The sequence below is a fragment of the Ictidomys tridecemlineatus genome, chromosome 7, assembly GCF_052094955.1.
Source record: "Ictidomys tridecemlineatus isolate mIctTri1 chromosome 7, mIctTri1.hap1, whole genome shotgun sequence".
Lineage (NCBI taxonomy): Eukaryota > Metazoa > Chordata > Mammalia > Rodentia > Sciuridae > Ictidomys > Ictidomys tridecemlineatus.
The window spans coordinates 16,504,976-16,520,364 of NC_135483.1; the positions used below are offsets into that span (position 1 = coordinate 16,504,976).

Genomic DNA, 15,389 nt, shown 5'->3' on the forward strand with positions numbered 1-15,389 from the left:
TCAAACATCTGCTCTATTGCCTGGTAGTCCTGCCTGCCATTTATCTCTCTTCGTCAGTCTGTGTCTACATGTCATGTGACTCAAAAGTGAAGATTAGAAGAGAAAAATATCTCCGTATTCTAAGCCTGGCAACTTCTATTTTTATCCACAGCTGTTGGAACTGATAGCAAAGTCACAGCTCACATCCCTGAGTGGTATCGCCCAAAAGAACTTCATGAACATTTTGGAAAAGGTGGTACTAAAAGGTGAGCCTTCTCTCACACCCTTTTTGTAGGCAAGGGGATGGACAGATGGATTTCTCATACAATAGACATGTCATTAGATTTAAATTAATATCAGTGGATGGAAATGAATAACTCCAGCTGCATTTCAGGGGTACCACGTTCTGATTCAGAAAGGGTATAACTTATACCCAAGGCAAAGAATGAGACCATCATCGTCCTGTGTCTCTGGGATGATTCATTCACTCTGCTTTGCATTGCAAGCTTCTCCATGGGAGCACACATCCCACCCTTAGCTACTGAGTCTCCAAATAAAGAGGATATTGAGCTGTGTGCATCTCAATTCTTAGGTTATTTGAGCTACAGGGAACCTTAGACTTCTGGCTTAAGTAGGTCATTATACACCCAGGAGAAGGGATTTGTCCACAATCATACAGAGATCATCCAGACAGGATTAGAACCCAACCTCTTAACCCCAGAACTGTGTTCTTTCCAGTGGCGATCTAAAAGATGCCACTACTGAGCAAAACTAGCAGCTTTCTGATCAGGTGAATCATTGGTGCTATGGAACAATGGAGAGAGAAAGGGGCTTTATAGAGAATCAGGAAGAACAAAGAGGGACCTAGATCATGGAAACTCTACCCCTTAGCCTTGAGTACAGAAGCTTGGCCAATGTAGAATCAACACTGGTGAGAAAGAAAACTGTATCCTCAGAGGCAGTGCCTGGTAACAGGAGCAGATGAGAAGAAAAGCTCACTTTAAAAACAGTGTTCCACTATCATAACTGTATTTTTTTTCTTCTCTACTCAAGTCCTTGAAGACCAGCAAAACATTAGACTCATAAGGGAACTACTGCAGACCCTCTATACATCCTTATGTACACTAGTCCAGAGAGTCGGCAAGTCTGTGCTGGTGGGCAACATTAACATGTGGGTGTACCGCATGGAGACGATTCTACACTGGCAGCAGCAGCTGAACAACATCCAGATTACCAGGGTAAGCGGGAAGCCTCCTTCAGGCAATTGGGTCCGCCACTGGGATGCCGGGCAGTCTTGCCAGGACTTCAAATCCACACTGTGATGAAGGAGTCTGATCTTCTCTGATTTCATGCATTAGCCTGGTGCAGAAGATGGGCTGAGGTTGAGGGGGCTTCCTGCTAAAGGGAGGATAAGAAGAAGAACTTGGCAGTACAGGATCAAAGTATGTGAAAGAGCATAGCCAGATGAATCATCTAAGATCTTGAAACATCATGGGATCTTGGCTTTAGGGCAGATGCTAGCTGTCCTACTGAAGTACTCAGTAAGGTGCAGAGATTTCTCTTCCCATTTCTCACAAAGAATGAATTATTTGCAGCTTTGGGATGCTGCCTTGAATATAGTAGTGCTGTGGAGGCTGTGGCTTGGAGGACTGGTACTAGCCTTTTAAAATCCTGTTTCCAATTATTAGTTGTACAAAGGAAAACTGTGATTAGAGACTGTGGATATGCATGTGCAAAACCAGGCACTTCTCACTCAAAGGGCGAGGGGGGAGCCATATGTTACCAGCAAAACATGGCTATCATTATCAGTAGTTCCTTTTAGCTTCAAAACATAACTCACCCTCAGCTCTTGTCCTCTTAATAGTGAGCAGAAAGACTGAGGCACACAAAAAATATACAAAAGACGCTGGAATGATCTCTCTGGGCTCACTAATGGACAGACACTTAGGCACCTCACATGGCACTTTGCCTACTTATCTGACACTGACTTATCTGACCACGGACTTATCTGACCACTGACTTATCTTACTGCTGTTTAAGTGGTTTCCGGGACCCACACTGATAAAGTTAGGGCTGTACCATATCAGGAGAAGGTAGCATGCAGAGATCTCCTTTACTTTATTTTATTGTCCTAGGGATCAAACCCAGGGTCTTGCTCATGCTAGGCAAGTGCTCTTCCACTGAGCCACACCCCTAGCCCCCCAACCCCCTTTAAAGAAGTGGTTTACTATGTGAAGTGTTCGAACTGCATGTCCTTTACTGTTAACAATTTCCCTATGCCTTGGTTTCTTAAGCTCAGGAACGGAGGGGATAATTAGAAGCCTCAGAGTTGTTTGGCTCCCTTAGAGTCACGTGGGCTACAACACCCACACCTCACGCACCCACACACGCTCATGCAGGCACACACATGCATGCACAGAGCAGAGCACAAAGGTGGGTTGCCCCACAGAAGCCATTTCAGTTATTGGATTGTTTTAAGAGAATGTGAGTGTTTATCATGAATAGTAACCTAATGCATTCTAATAATTTACCCCAGGCCCATCTCTCAAATGTAGGCATCATTTGACAGTGTGAAGTTGAAACTGAAATTTCATCTTCTCTCTCAGAGAAAACTCATTTACCCCTTCTACTCAATTTCTAGAATTCTCTGTGGCCTGGATTGAAATCAGAAGTACTTAGCCACTGAGCCACATCCTTGGCCCTTTACTTACTTACTTACATACTTACTTATTTAAATTTTGAGACAGGCTGAGCAACTGTAGTTGCTAAGGCTGGCTTTGAACTTGAGATCCTCCTGCCTTAGCCTCCCAAACCACTGGGATTGCAGGAATGCACCACCACACCTGGCTTGGATTTAATATTTCCTATCTTAAATCAGGAAAGAATTACCCAGCCAGTGATATAAAGGAGCAAGTCCCATTTGTCCCAAAGACATCCTCCCTCCAGCAATGTTGGAACAGCCATTAGATGGTCACACTTGCTCAGAGCTCACCGTGATCCCCCTGCCCACACTATAGGAGCCCCCATTGGCCACATCTATTCCCAGACATACCTAGTACTTGCATGGGCTTACTCCCTCAGAGCTCTCCTTAGTTGGTCCCCAAACACTCTTGGTAGGTAACCATAATAGTTACTATTACCCTTCACGTGCTGGAGCTAGGACGGGTACCAGAGAAGCCTAGTGACTTTCCCAGCATTACACAGCAATTAGAGCTAGAGCTAAGGTCAGAACCCTGGACTGCTTATTCCTAAAATGGCAAAGCTAGCTTAACATTCGTGGTTTCCAAACATTTTTCCCCATCCAATTTTCTTCCAACTATTTATCCAGTGATCCAATTTTTTTGATTAAAAAAAAATAACTTTTTAATCCAATGAAATCCTGTGCAGAAGAGACCAAACACAGCAGCTCACCCCCACTTCATTCTGCTTGAGGTGTCCCGCCAAGCCCAGCTACTCTTTGCACACTCTGATCTTCCTGGCTTGGAACCTTCCTGACCACCCCAACTATTGAAACCACAGCCTTCTTCAGAGCAGTTACTATGATCCAAAATCATCTCATGCATAGGTACTTTCCCATCTCTGACCACTGGTTTACAGATTCCACAAAGACAGGGCCTTACCCATTCCTCCACACCTGGCACAGAGGTAGCAAGCAGTTTGAGTTGAATGAATGCACCTTTGAAGGGGAGTCTCCTCCATAACCTCCCCTCGAAAATAAGAATAGGCCCTGGTGTGAGTGTTCATAAAATTAATCTATACAAAGCAGTTTCAATAGTGTCTGATGTGTAGCAAGTGTTTTAAAGGTGTTGAGTGTTATTATTATCAAGAGCTTGCTCTGTGCACTCACTCTTCTAAGACCTTCATATGTACTAATTAGCTCCTCTAGTGAATTGTAAATAGAACTAATGGCCAAAATTTACTGGTCACTATAGTAAGTACTTCTGTGCATGATCCCATCTGCTCTACCCAGCAGCACTGTAAGATATGCATTGCCTCATTTTATCAATGAGAAAAATTAGAGTAGTTATGAATACAGTCATCTTCAATAAGCCCCCCCAGGGATTGATTCCAGAACCCTCTGAGCATACCAAAACCCATGGATGCTCAAGTCCTTTAGATTAGATGACATAGTATTTGCATTTAACCTATGCAGAACCTCCTGTCTCTAAATCACTTATAATACAATTTAACTGCTATGTAAATAGTTGTCATGATATAGTGTTTAAGGAATAATGATCAAGAAAAAAATGCCTATACAAGTTTAACACAAATGTGATATTTTTAAAATATTTTCTATCAGTGGCTGGTTGAATCCAAGGATGCAAGTCTCAGGATATGGGGGGCTGGGTGTAATTTGACTGAAGTCTCAGTGTTGGTAGGTTCTGGCACAGGGATTGAATCCAGGCCTGTCTTCAAGGGCTATGCTCCCTCCTCCATCATGTCCTATGCCCCAACCCTCCTGGGCTTTGAGCTCTATTATCTTCAGAGCCCTGCTGGAACCCACCAGCTCTGGAGAGCTTTCCACGTGAATGCCCAACTCTGCAGGGGTGGGGGGAAAGGGACAGGGACAGGGACAGGGGGAGAGAGGGAGGGGGAGAGAGGGAGAGGGAGAGAGAGGGAGGGGGAGAGAGAGAGAGAGAGAGAGAGAGAGAGAGAGAGAGAGAGAGAGAGAAGGGACTTAATTACTGCAGTCTGGACTATATTTTAAAACATACTTTTAAACAGTTTGGCCCAAAAGAGAGGTATGTTGTTGCATGAAAATAGGAAGGTGATTTGGGGAGTAAATGCTTTTTATTTGCCAAAGTTCTATCAATGTCTTCCCAACACATAATCTTGTTTTCCATCGAAATTTTCATATCTAATTATTTTGAACCAATTTTTTATTGGCAAGTATAATTCACATAATAAAAGATGAAGGAAAAATTAAAAGAACTGGTTTGTAAGGGAGAGAAATCAAATCTAATGACCTTGCTTTGGGCCAGGCAGTGTTTTGAAACAAGGGGGCAGGGTAGATAGAAATGGATTCTAGCCAATGCTTGACTGGAGGAGCGAGAGTGACGTATTTTTCTTTTATATGTTTATATTCGGGCAGAAGAAGGCATGCAAGCAGTTAACCATTTATCAGGAGGAAGGGCTTGGCATGGGGTCTGGGCAAGGAATTAGGAAAAGTTCAGGTTTGAAAATTTGACAGAGAGAACTCTGCCCAAGTAGACTTGCCTTTAATAGGAGTTAATGTAATAATTGGCCTGGGAGTTTTAACCAAAAAAGTAGAGGCTTTGAAGTGCTGGAAACAGAAAGAAAATCTCATGGCCGTTTTATTAGCTCATATGATCAGCAGCAGATGATAAACGACAAATAGGTCCAGGGCCTTCTGCAGTCCCATGAAGTCCTGAACGTTGCAAATAATTGAAAGTTCAGCCCAGCAGCCTGGGGTGGAACAGAGCAATAAAAATTGCCAAGTCATAGACACTTCTGATGAACCAGGAGGCTGAAGTCACTCCAAGTCTGAGATTGTTAGAGCTGGAGGGATCTTCAGTCTTCAAAACCTGGCCACTTTGGACCCTGTACCCAAGGGTACCTGGATCCAGATCTGCTGCTTATCCACCTGAGGGCCCTGCCCCATGCTGCCATCTGTTCTTTTTGTTAGTCCCCTTCTCAAGTCCACCTTCCCACTACATGCCTGTCCTGCCTTGAAGGGGACATGGGAGCAATAACTGAGGCTGCATGACCCTCAGGGTCCTCTGTATGTTTGGGCTTTGATGTGCTTCCTACAGAAGTTCTTTCTCTAAAAACTTGAGGAAGAGGGCTGGGGTTGTGGCTCGATGGTGGAGTGCCTGCCTAGCATGTGCAAGGCGCTGAGTTTGCTGAGTTTGACCTCCCCAGCACCACATTTAAAAAACTGAATAAACAAAATAAAGGTATCATGTCCATCTACAACTAAAAATATTTAAAAAAAAAACTTGAGGGAGAAAAATAATACCCATTCTCAAAGGTATTTTCCTTGAGCGAGGGAAAAAGCTTCCATGCTTACTTTTGTTTGTTTTGTCTACTGTGACTTTTCGGAGGTGACAGAACATTGAACTAAAAATGAATAGTCCAAAATTGAGAGCTCACCCCAAAGTAGTAGGCAGAGACAAGGAACAAGTCCCAAGGGGATGTCACCTTCTTTTCCAAATGGCAGCATCCTGAAGTATCAGGGCACTGCCAAGGACCTGCTCTGTGCAGATTGTTCCTTTGGAACTTTGAATTTCCCTCTGTCATGGCATCTAATGTATTGCTCCAGAATAGTTTGCTTATGAGTCTCACTGGCCTCTGGAGCTCATCACAGCAACTCAAGGACCAGGCCACAGTAGGCACCAAGAGGGCTTGTTTGTGCCGGGCCAGTCTGCAAGGAGTACAAAATTAGTCCCTGCCTTCAGGAATATAGGCCTGGATGGAGTATCTTGAGCTCATCCAAACTTGAAACAGTAAAGGGCTCCTCATTAACTGCCAGTGTACTATCCACAGAAGTGTTCAATATGTTCAATGGAACCCCAGGTTTGAATAGAACTGCTTCAGTAGATGATGGAGCTTAGGCCAAAGGGTTCTACACTAGCCATTTCCAAAATGTGTGGGTGCACACACATATACATACAAACACACATGCATATACACACATAACACACATTCACAAATGTACCCACATGCATTCACATATGTACATGCATGTAAACAAATATACACAAATAAGCACATACACACAGCTACATTCATATATACATGTACACATGTGTGTGCTTGCACACACAGAGACCAGTACAGGCTTCTTTTATTGTTGTTTTTTGTCTGTCTAGCTCTTTGGGTTTCATTGATCCCACTGATGTTTACTGAGTGCCTACTAAGCACCAAGCACTCTTCCAAAAAGTAGAGACACAACAATGAAACTAGGTAAAAATCCTTGCCTTTGTGGAGGTTAAGCTCTAGCAGAATGTACCACTTAGGATTTATTTTAGAAGAGTTGTGTCAGCCAGCCTCAGCAACTAAGGAGGCCCTAAGCAACTTCATGAGACCCTGTCTCAAAATAAAAAATAAAATAGGCTGGGGATGTGGCTCAGTGTTTAAGTGCCATTGGGTTTAATGTCTGGTACCAAAAAAAGGGGGGGGTGTCACATAACAAATAGGAGGTGTTGCAAAAAAGATCTGAAAGAGATCATGGGCACTCTGGGAGGTGCAATAAATGAGGCCAGAGGGAATCACTCGCAAAAGCAGGAAAGGCCGTTCAGAGGAAATGGGTTTGAAGTGCACCTAAAGGACAGGAGAGGAACATGGCGGGGGGGGGGGGCACTGTGCAGAAGTGAGCAAGATGTGTCAGGTGCCTGTGAGTAAACCTGTATAGAGGCTCCAAGGTCATGAGGCAGGGGGCAGTGAGACAAGAGGCCAGCTGGCAGGTTGGGGCTCTCCCTCCAGGCCCATAAGGCCTTCAGGAAGGCAGCAAACATGATGACTGAGCCTTGAATTGAATGAAGCTCTAGAATTCAACCTGTGCTATTTGGAGAATCTTTTACAGTAAAATCACAGAGCTTTGTGAAACTTAGGAGACTCCCTCTGGTACCATCAGCCCAAGCCACTCTAGGCTGTTCTTTGTGTGTCTCGGCCATGGGTCCCATTCTGTATGTAGGATGGGGACAATTACTTTTTGACCTCTGATCAATAAGCCAGCTTGAGGGTGGCAGAGGAGGGGACAGTCACATCCTTAGTGTGTGTCACCTGGAGAATGGCTGCTCTCTGACCCCAGGCTTATTGTTGCCTTCCTTCTGCAGCCTGCCTTCAAAGGCCTCACCTTCACGGACCTGCCCTTATGCTTACAACTGAACATCATGCAGAGGCTGAGCGACGGGCGCGACCTCGTCAGCCTGGGCCAGGTGGCTCCCGACCTCCACGTGCTCAGTGAGGACCGGCTGCTGTGGAAGAAGCTCTGCCAGTACCACTTCTCCGAGAGGCAGGTCAGTGGCACCCACGGGCTGCCTCACAGATGGCCCTCCTTTGCCCCACCCTCCTCTCCCTTGTCCTCCTCTAACATAAAGCATGGCTGCCCCACTTCAGGGCTACTGGGTTTGACTGGAAAACTCCAATCGAAGGTGTCTATAGTGGGTAAAGTTGCTTCCCCCGCCACCCCAGGTAGTTTTTCTTTTTTTTTTTTGTTAGTTCTGATCAGCTATACAAGGCAATTGAAAGCTTTTGATTCATTGTACACAAATGGAACAGAATTTTTCACTTCTCTGGTTGTGTATGAAGTAAAGTCACACCATTCATGCAATCACACGTGTACCTAGGGTAATGATGTCCCTCTCATTCCATCTTTCTTACCCCTTTGCCCCTCCCCTCTTCCCCAGATAATTTTTTTTAAATATCTTTATTTGTTTTTATGTGGTGTTGAGGATTGAACCTAGTGCCTCATATATGTGAGGCAAGTGCTCTGCCACCAAGCCACAACCCCAGCATCCCCAGGTAGTTTTGATGGGAAACACAAACACACACACACACACACACACACACACACACACACACACACACAGCCAAGAATTATTGCACCTCCCTGAAAATAATCACTCAAGTCTATAGCAGAGAAAAATGTTGAAGTGGATTATGAATGTGACCTAACTTTAAGTATTAACAGACTAAATGCAATTTAGTAGAGGTCATTAGTAAGTTGTCACCAACCACCTATATCTTTCAAAGACTGGTTCAAAGCTACTGTGTAATTGAGGAGAGATTTGAAGGCACTTCTTTATATCTTGGCAGTCTTTCCCTTCTGGCTATTGTAGGATAGAGAGGGAAAGGGGAAGGAGGGTAGGAGTAGAACTTTTAAGAACCAGAAAACCACAAATCAAGCTCTTGACTAACTCTCCTGCAATTATTTTTATTCATTTGATTTTTAGATCCGCAAGCGATTAATTTTGTCAGACAAAGGGCAGCTGGATTGGAAGAAGATGTATTTTAAGCTTATTCGATGTTACCCAAGGAAAGAGCAGTATGGGGACACCCTGCAGCTTTGCAAACACTGTCACATTCTTTCCTGGAAGGTATGTGTTTCAGAGGCGCTACCACAGCCCCCTAGCCTAGTCCCCAGAGCCAGCAGCTCCAGGCCATTTCCTGATCTTTCCTATCTCAGGCCCCAAATCAAAGGGAAGGTAAAACTGATCCAGCAGCTGGGACGGGAGGAGAAACTTTCCTTCATTTTCCCTCATTTCCTTCACCTCCTTATGTTTATTTTTCTCTGGAACCCACTCACTTCCAAATTCTCCCACCTCTGTGTGCACAGGTGCATACACAGGCAAACATACAGCTCTATCGATTTTGCAGTGCTGTGGCATTCTTGAGAGAGAATTGTTGTTTTGAGGTTGGGCAGTACCTCATGGTGCCAAAACTCAGTGCAACACCTCTGAGAACTCTAAACTTACCACCATGTGTCTTTCCAGGGCACTGACCATCCTTGCACAGCTAACAATCCAGAGAGCTGCTCCGTTCCACTTTCACCCCAGGACTTTATCAACTTGTTCAAGTTCTGAATCCCAGCACATGACAACACTTCAGAGGGCCCCCTGCTGACTGGATGGCTACAAATACAGAGTTTGGACGCTCCATTTGTAAATAGTGTACATTTTAAACATTGGCCTGAGACTTCTCAGATAAGTCCTTGAGAGGACCTTGGAGGGGAGAGATACAATTGCTGATGGGAATTTAAGAATGTGAACTCCACATTAGAATTTGTATGGAAAAGCAGAAGTATTGTAAATAGACTTTTTTTCTAACAATTTGCCAGCAAGACTCTAAAGGCAAGAATTCTTTGTCAGCCGTGAAGATGGAATTCTCTTGATGTTCATGGAAACTCCTTTATAGTTCCCTAGGAAGAAAAAGGCAAGACTCAAATGCAGACAGAATGCTCTTTGTTTACAATGTGAAAATCTGTTTAGACAAAAAAAAAAAAAAAAAGGAAGAAAGAAGAAAAAATACATATAAGAAATCCTGGAGCTTTGGTTTTGATTGAGTTTGTTTTGGAAAGGCAAAGAAGCACCAACCCCGAAACCTGAGTGGGCATAGGCCTTATCCTATGAGACACCACACAATGGTCTACCTCTAAAAGCATAAAGCGTGATCTCTGACAACGTGCATTATCCAGTAGGCAGTGTCTGTGTTTCTTGTAAGTGTTTTCATCACTATAAAAAGTGATTTAAAATGGAAAGGATGTTGGAAGCAACCCTCATCTTGTTTCACACTTCCTTTTTAGGTAAACAGGGCCCTCTTTGGAGTCTCCTCCTTCCTAGAACAATCTCAAAGTACATGTGCCTTTTCTCCTTCCATACTGTAGTTCACTGGGGAAAGAGAAGGCCAATTAACAACAGTCCCAATAGAAATCATACCCCGGAAAAGATAGAATCAGGTACCCCATAGCTATAAAGACTTCTTTCTTCTGGTTTAACTTCTGGGCTTGTCTGGGCTTCCTTGGGTGCATTTGTGGAAAAGTGTACATCTGCAAACTGATTGCAGCCCAAGTGCTGGGGCTTGAGAGTCAGGTTTTACCTATCAGACAATTAAGCATTTTGCCACTTGCTCTTCCTGTCATCAGGGTGATAAATTGAGCTTTCTTAAGTCCTTGAGACAACCTGAACTAGGGCTTTTTGTAAGTGTGATTAAAAATAAAGCCTCAAGTTCCAGCCAAATAGGGAGATGAGTTCATCTTAAACTGACTTCAGGGCTGGAGAGTTAAAATGAAGATAGTTAAAACAAAGATCCCATGGGATTTTGCAAGGCAAGTATCAGCAGGTCACTGTGGAAGAAAGGAAATCTCAGGACTTCATGAGTTAATTGTCAGATATTCCTGGAAGAGGGTGGGGAATGTTTTTGTTTCTAACTTTTTATAGAAAGTTGCTTTTCTACAACAGTGTACATATATTTGCAGTTGTATTTGCTTCCTCCCCCACCCCCAAATAAAGTCGCACCTTGCATGCCCTCGGCAAATAATTGAAACGGAAATAGGAACTTAACTCACATTCATATTGAGGGACAGTGTAACCCCTTAAAGGTTGTACCTTGGGGTGACCCTTGAAGGAGGGAAAAGGTAGCTAAGCAGATACAGAAACAAGGCAAGGGACAGTAGTGATTCAGTACCTCTCCATGCCCTTCCTTCAACCACTCAGTCTGCACGTCAGCATTCTGCAGTAAACTCTCCAATGCTCCTTACTTTGTAATGCTTATACTTGCACCAGGATTTCTCCATATTTCTTTCATTATCATCTCCCCAAAAAAGAAAACTAAATGAATTGAATTGAAATTTTCCATAATGAGAACTGAATTTAATGAAATAAGATGAATTTAAATTTTCCCTAATGAAAAAAATCAGACATGAATGAATAAGATTGTGTTGAGCTTTGGAGGGCTACAAACCAATGTAATAACTAAGAGGGTGTTTTTGGTTTGTTTTTCTCTCCCATATCAGTTGGACATCAAGAATACAGGACCTGACTGTTAAATAAAAAGCTACTTCTTCCATAATTTTCAGGTTCTGTCAAATATCTTACTTTCCTTAAAGGAATAGAGTGGGTTCGGTGTGCCACTGCTGTGGAAAGCTCTGGTTTGTCAGCTTCAGGTTTAGGGGTTCATGGTCTTCCACATCTTCCCAACTCATGACCTCTGCTCCATCATGCTGACTGAAGAAAGGGAAAGTTCTTGGCACTTTCAGGTTTGCAATCCTAGGAAGAGTGGCTGCTTTGGATGATTGGCACAAAACTAGTCATCCAGGCTCATTGGACATCACACCCCAGGCAACAACATGCATTTGTGCAAAAACCACCCCCACCCCAACAGGTAGTCAATGTTTTTTATAATATTTACCAAGACAGTGTCTGTGGAACCTGCCCATGTAGTTTGGTGTTATTGGATGTGGTACGTGACAGTTGGATATTTTTTTAAGGATGAAAATCAAGAAACCAACATTTTATGGGTCTTTTTCATTGGAAAGGGAGAATAAGGAAAGAAACGCCAGGTAGAGAGGGAGGGGGAAGGGATAGAAATGGTGTATCTTCGATGCTTTGGTTTGTGTGGGGACAGTGGAAGGAGCAGAGCAGGCAGACTATGTTAGACCACATGGTTTCTGTTAGGCATGGCCAGAGCACTACATGTAAGTACAGTGAGTTTAAAAGAAAATTCTTGTTCCCAGGACACTAATAGGCTCCCTATTGACAAACGCACCCAGGACAACCTGACCCAAAAAGCAAACACAAAGAATCCCTGTCTCAGAACTGCTGGGGTAATAGCAAGAAAGGGCATGGAGATGGAAACTGCTGAAAGAGATAGAATACTGTACCCTCTTTAGTGTGCCTACCTGCCTCCCACACACACAACACACACTCTATAAAGCAGATCTAGAAACTGATGTTCATTTTGAAGCAATTCAGACTTATAGCAAAGGAAAGCATTCTGAGCACATTCATATGGATACAACGATTTTGTCCAACTCAGAGGTTCATAAGCAGAAAATCTAGAGCCTCCCAAGAGGAAGGGCCAACATTTATAGAAAAGAGAAAATGTGAAGTTGAGGAGTGCTCATTTTAAGGCAAGATCCAGAAAAAGAAAGTCTAATGACATTTTAAACTAGATTACATACTTATGCAACACTGTTACTTTGATTAGATGAATCAGTTGAATGGGAGGGCAGGTAGCAGAAAAGAACAAAAGTTATAAGGTAAAAACATCCCCCCGGGGTATCAGTCCTGAGATGATCCTTGGTTAGTCATGATCAATTTCATATTGGAGTGGCTTGGAGGAGATAATTTCAGATGGACAGGGTTTACACTGCAAAATTCTCAATGTAAGAGTGGGTTCTACTTGTAACTGTGAAGTAAGGTAATGGGTGTGTATTATGTTATTGCCAGTTCTCATCTTTCTGAGCTTGCAGAGCTTGCAAGCTCCTTGTTTCTGTTGTATTTATATGGGAAAAGAGAAAGCTTGGAATTTCATTTTTCTAAGCAAGTGGTGTGATTTAAAAAAAGATAAATCATTACAAGTGATGTTCAACAGTGTATCATTCTTAGCATTCAACACAATGTTTATTATAAAATATGCACCTGAGTTTATATTTTTTTTTCTGCCAGGCAATAATGTCTTGATTTGCAAACACTCTATATTTTATGTGTGAATTTTTTTAACTTTAATTTTTTGTGTGTGTTTTTTAACTAAACTCTATCATACTTTTCTATGTTGACATCTGTTGTTGTTGTTTTTTAATCTCTTTCCAACTATCTGAGTCTGTGAACCATCTCTTCTGACTGGATGCTGGCCTGCAACTCTATTAGTGCTTTAACAGACCTCAGAAACACCCTGAACCTCTAGGCAAATGCAAAAACATTGCTCCTTGATAAACCCGGGGTCCTCACTAGCTTCAACAAACAAGGTCATAATTCCTTTAAAACTCAATGTTTTCTTATGGAGGGTAAAATCTTTGTGGTTTCCTGAGACTTTAGACCTGAATGGGTTGTCAGGGTGGAATCTGAAGGCCTTCAAGATGAGGAAGCAAGTCCAGGATATTTAGGGGATGGGCCTCAGCTGGATGGAAACCTGGGGCCTGACCTGTGTCCCCAACTCTGGTCCCAGTCACCTGGTAGTATGGCTGGAGACACATAACACTTAATGTCATTCTTCTCAAGACCTGCACTGTGGAAGGTACTGGAGACTGCTGCACAATGGGTAGCTGGACATTAAGTCTTCCAAACCTTTTACATCCCTGATTCTTATTGGAGAAGTTAAGGAGCCACTTGATATTTATGCAGACCTCCAGTGTGAGTACAGAGTCCTAGTGAGGACAACCTACTTGCTATAAAGTGTGTGGCATGTTTTGACAAATTCATTTTTCCCTTGGGTACTTATATTTTGATTACAAAGATGACCCTTATAAAAACACAAGGATGAGCAGCAGTTTCTGAACACTGAGGTTCTGATGGTAACCAAGCAGCTCTTTCCTCTCCTCTTTCACTAAGGAGTACATTTATCCCATCCAGCTATCTCCTCCTCCTCTAGCACCAGCTGCAAGTTACATGGAGTCTGTAGCCTAGGGGAAGTTCTTTCTCTATTAAACCTCCTCTTCACTTAGCAAACAGTCTATTCCATGAGGCAACAAGGAAGGAGCAAGGGACCATGATATTTGTGACTTTTTATGCTAGGCCTTTTCCAAATGTCTTTGAACTTGGCAAACAAAGCTTCCTGGAAAAATCTCTCAAAACTTGAGTCCTGCTCCATTTGGCTCACAATGGATGGCTGCTCCAAAACTAAGAACTTCTTGAAACTCCATCTGCTCCATTACTTCTGGAATTTGAACATGACTTTTCTATCTTTGAATATAGACAACTTTGTTTAATTTACAATGCACACGTCTGTTAAACAGAAGGCTCCAAACCCTGCTGTACGCTTGGGAGCCTTTGGCGCCATCTTTGGTCTACTGTGTGCCAATCACCCTGGCTGAAGGGGGTGTATATGATAGTCCATGTTCTAAGCCTAGAAGCTTTAATGTACTTTTTTAGTGGAAAATAGTAGAGTGGGTTGAATTTAAAGTGTAAATTAGACCGATTACTTGCAAACATGCAAAGATGTTTATTTAATATTGTGTGAGCTGAGTCCTTCTGTATAAATTATTTGCACTTTTCTTGCATGATGAACTGATTTTTTTATAGTTGTTTGTACCAGACAGTGGCATATTTTTGTAAAAATTTTTGACACTCTATTGCAATAAATGTTTTCCAAAAACACACAATGGTGTATTTTTGGAGTGTATCAATTCAAGTTGGATTTTTATCATAACAAAAATGTTTATATTTTGCCTATTGAGACTTATACTCCTTCTCCCAGAAACTTGGTACCATTGTTGTAAAATTTCTGGGAATACATGAAAAATAAGCCTGTTGCTGAATACTGACCAGAGACCATAATACAGCCTGTGCTTAAAATAGTATATTTCCATTCACTGTTTGTGTAGTGGAATGACTTGTGAATAGTGAATTTTGAAGTCAATGTCACCAATGGACATTTATGAAACAGCAACTATATGCTAGACCTGTGCAAAGCACCACGAGTGTGGAGGGGGACACTAGCCAAGGAATACAAGCAGAAAGGCACAGAAAGGGATTCTCCCTGGAGTCTGCAGAAGGGAACAGTCCTACTGACATCCTAACATGGGCCCAGTGAGACCATGTCAGATCCAACTTTCTAAACTACAAAATGATTTTGTGCTATTTTAAAATGTGTGCTGATTTGTTCCAGAAGTGACAGGAAACTAACAGCTTCTCTGGCAGATTCCCCACTACATGTCCACACCTAGAAAGCTTTTCCCTATCAGCTCTCCCCAGTGTGGGTCCCTCCCACTCCCACAGGAAAATTCTCAC

At 42.8% G+C, this 15,389-nt stretch overlaps 1 protein-coding gene across 2 annotated transcripts in view; it reads left to right on the plus strand.

The window, feature by feature from the left end:
• Positions 1–14,538, plus strand: part of Fbxo32 (F-box protein 32) — a 35,885-nt gene extending 21,347 nt beyond the window's left edge. Inside the window, exons 5-9 of one of the 2 annotated variants that reach the window (XM_005316178.5) lie at positions 152–245; positions 1,033–1,217; positions 7,779–7,961; positions 8,898–9,041; positions 9,438–14,538. In XM_005316178.5, coding sequence (XP_005316235.1) covers positions 152–245; positions 1,033–1,217; positions 7,779–7,961; positions 8,898–9,041; positions 9,438–9,527 — 696 coding nt within the window. In that variant the 3' untranslated portion in view covers positions 9,528–14,538. The remainder of the gene's footprint in view (positions 1–151; positions 246–1,032; positions 1,218–7,778; positions 7,962–8,897; positions 9,042–9,437) is intronic. The other variant, XM_078016730.1, reaches the window with a different exon arrangement.
• The last annotated feature ends 851 nt before the right edge of the window (positions 14,539–15,389 follow it).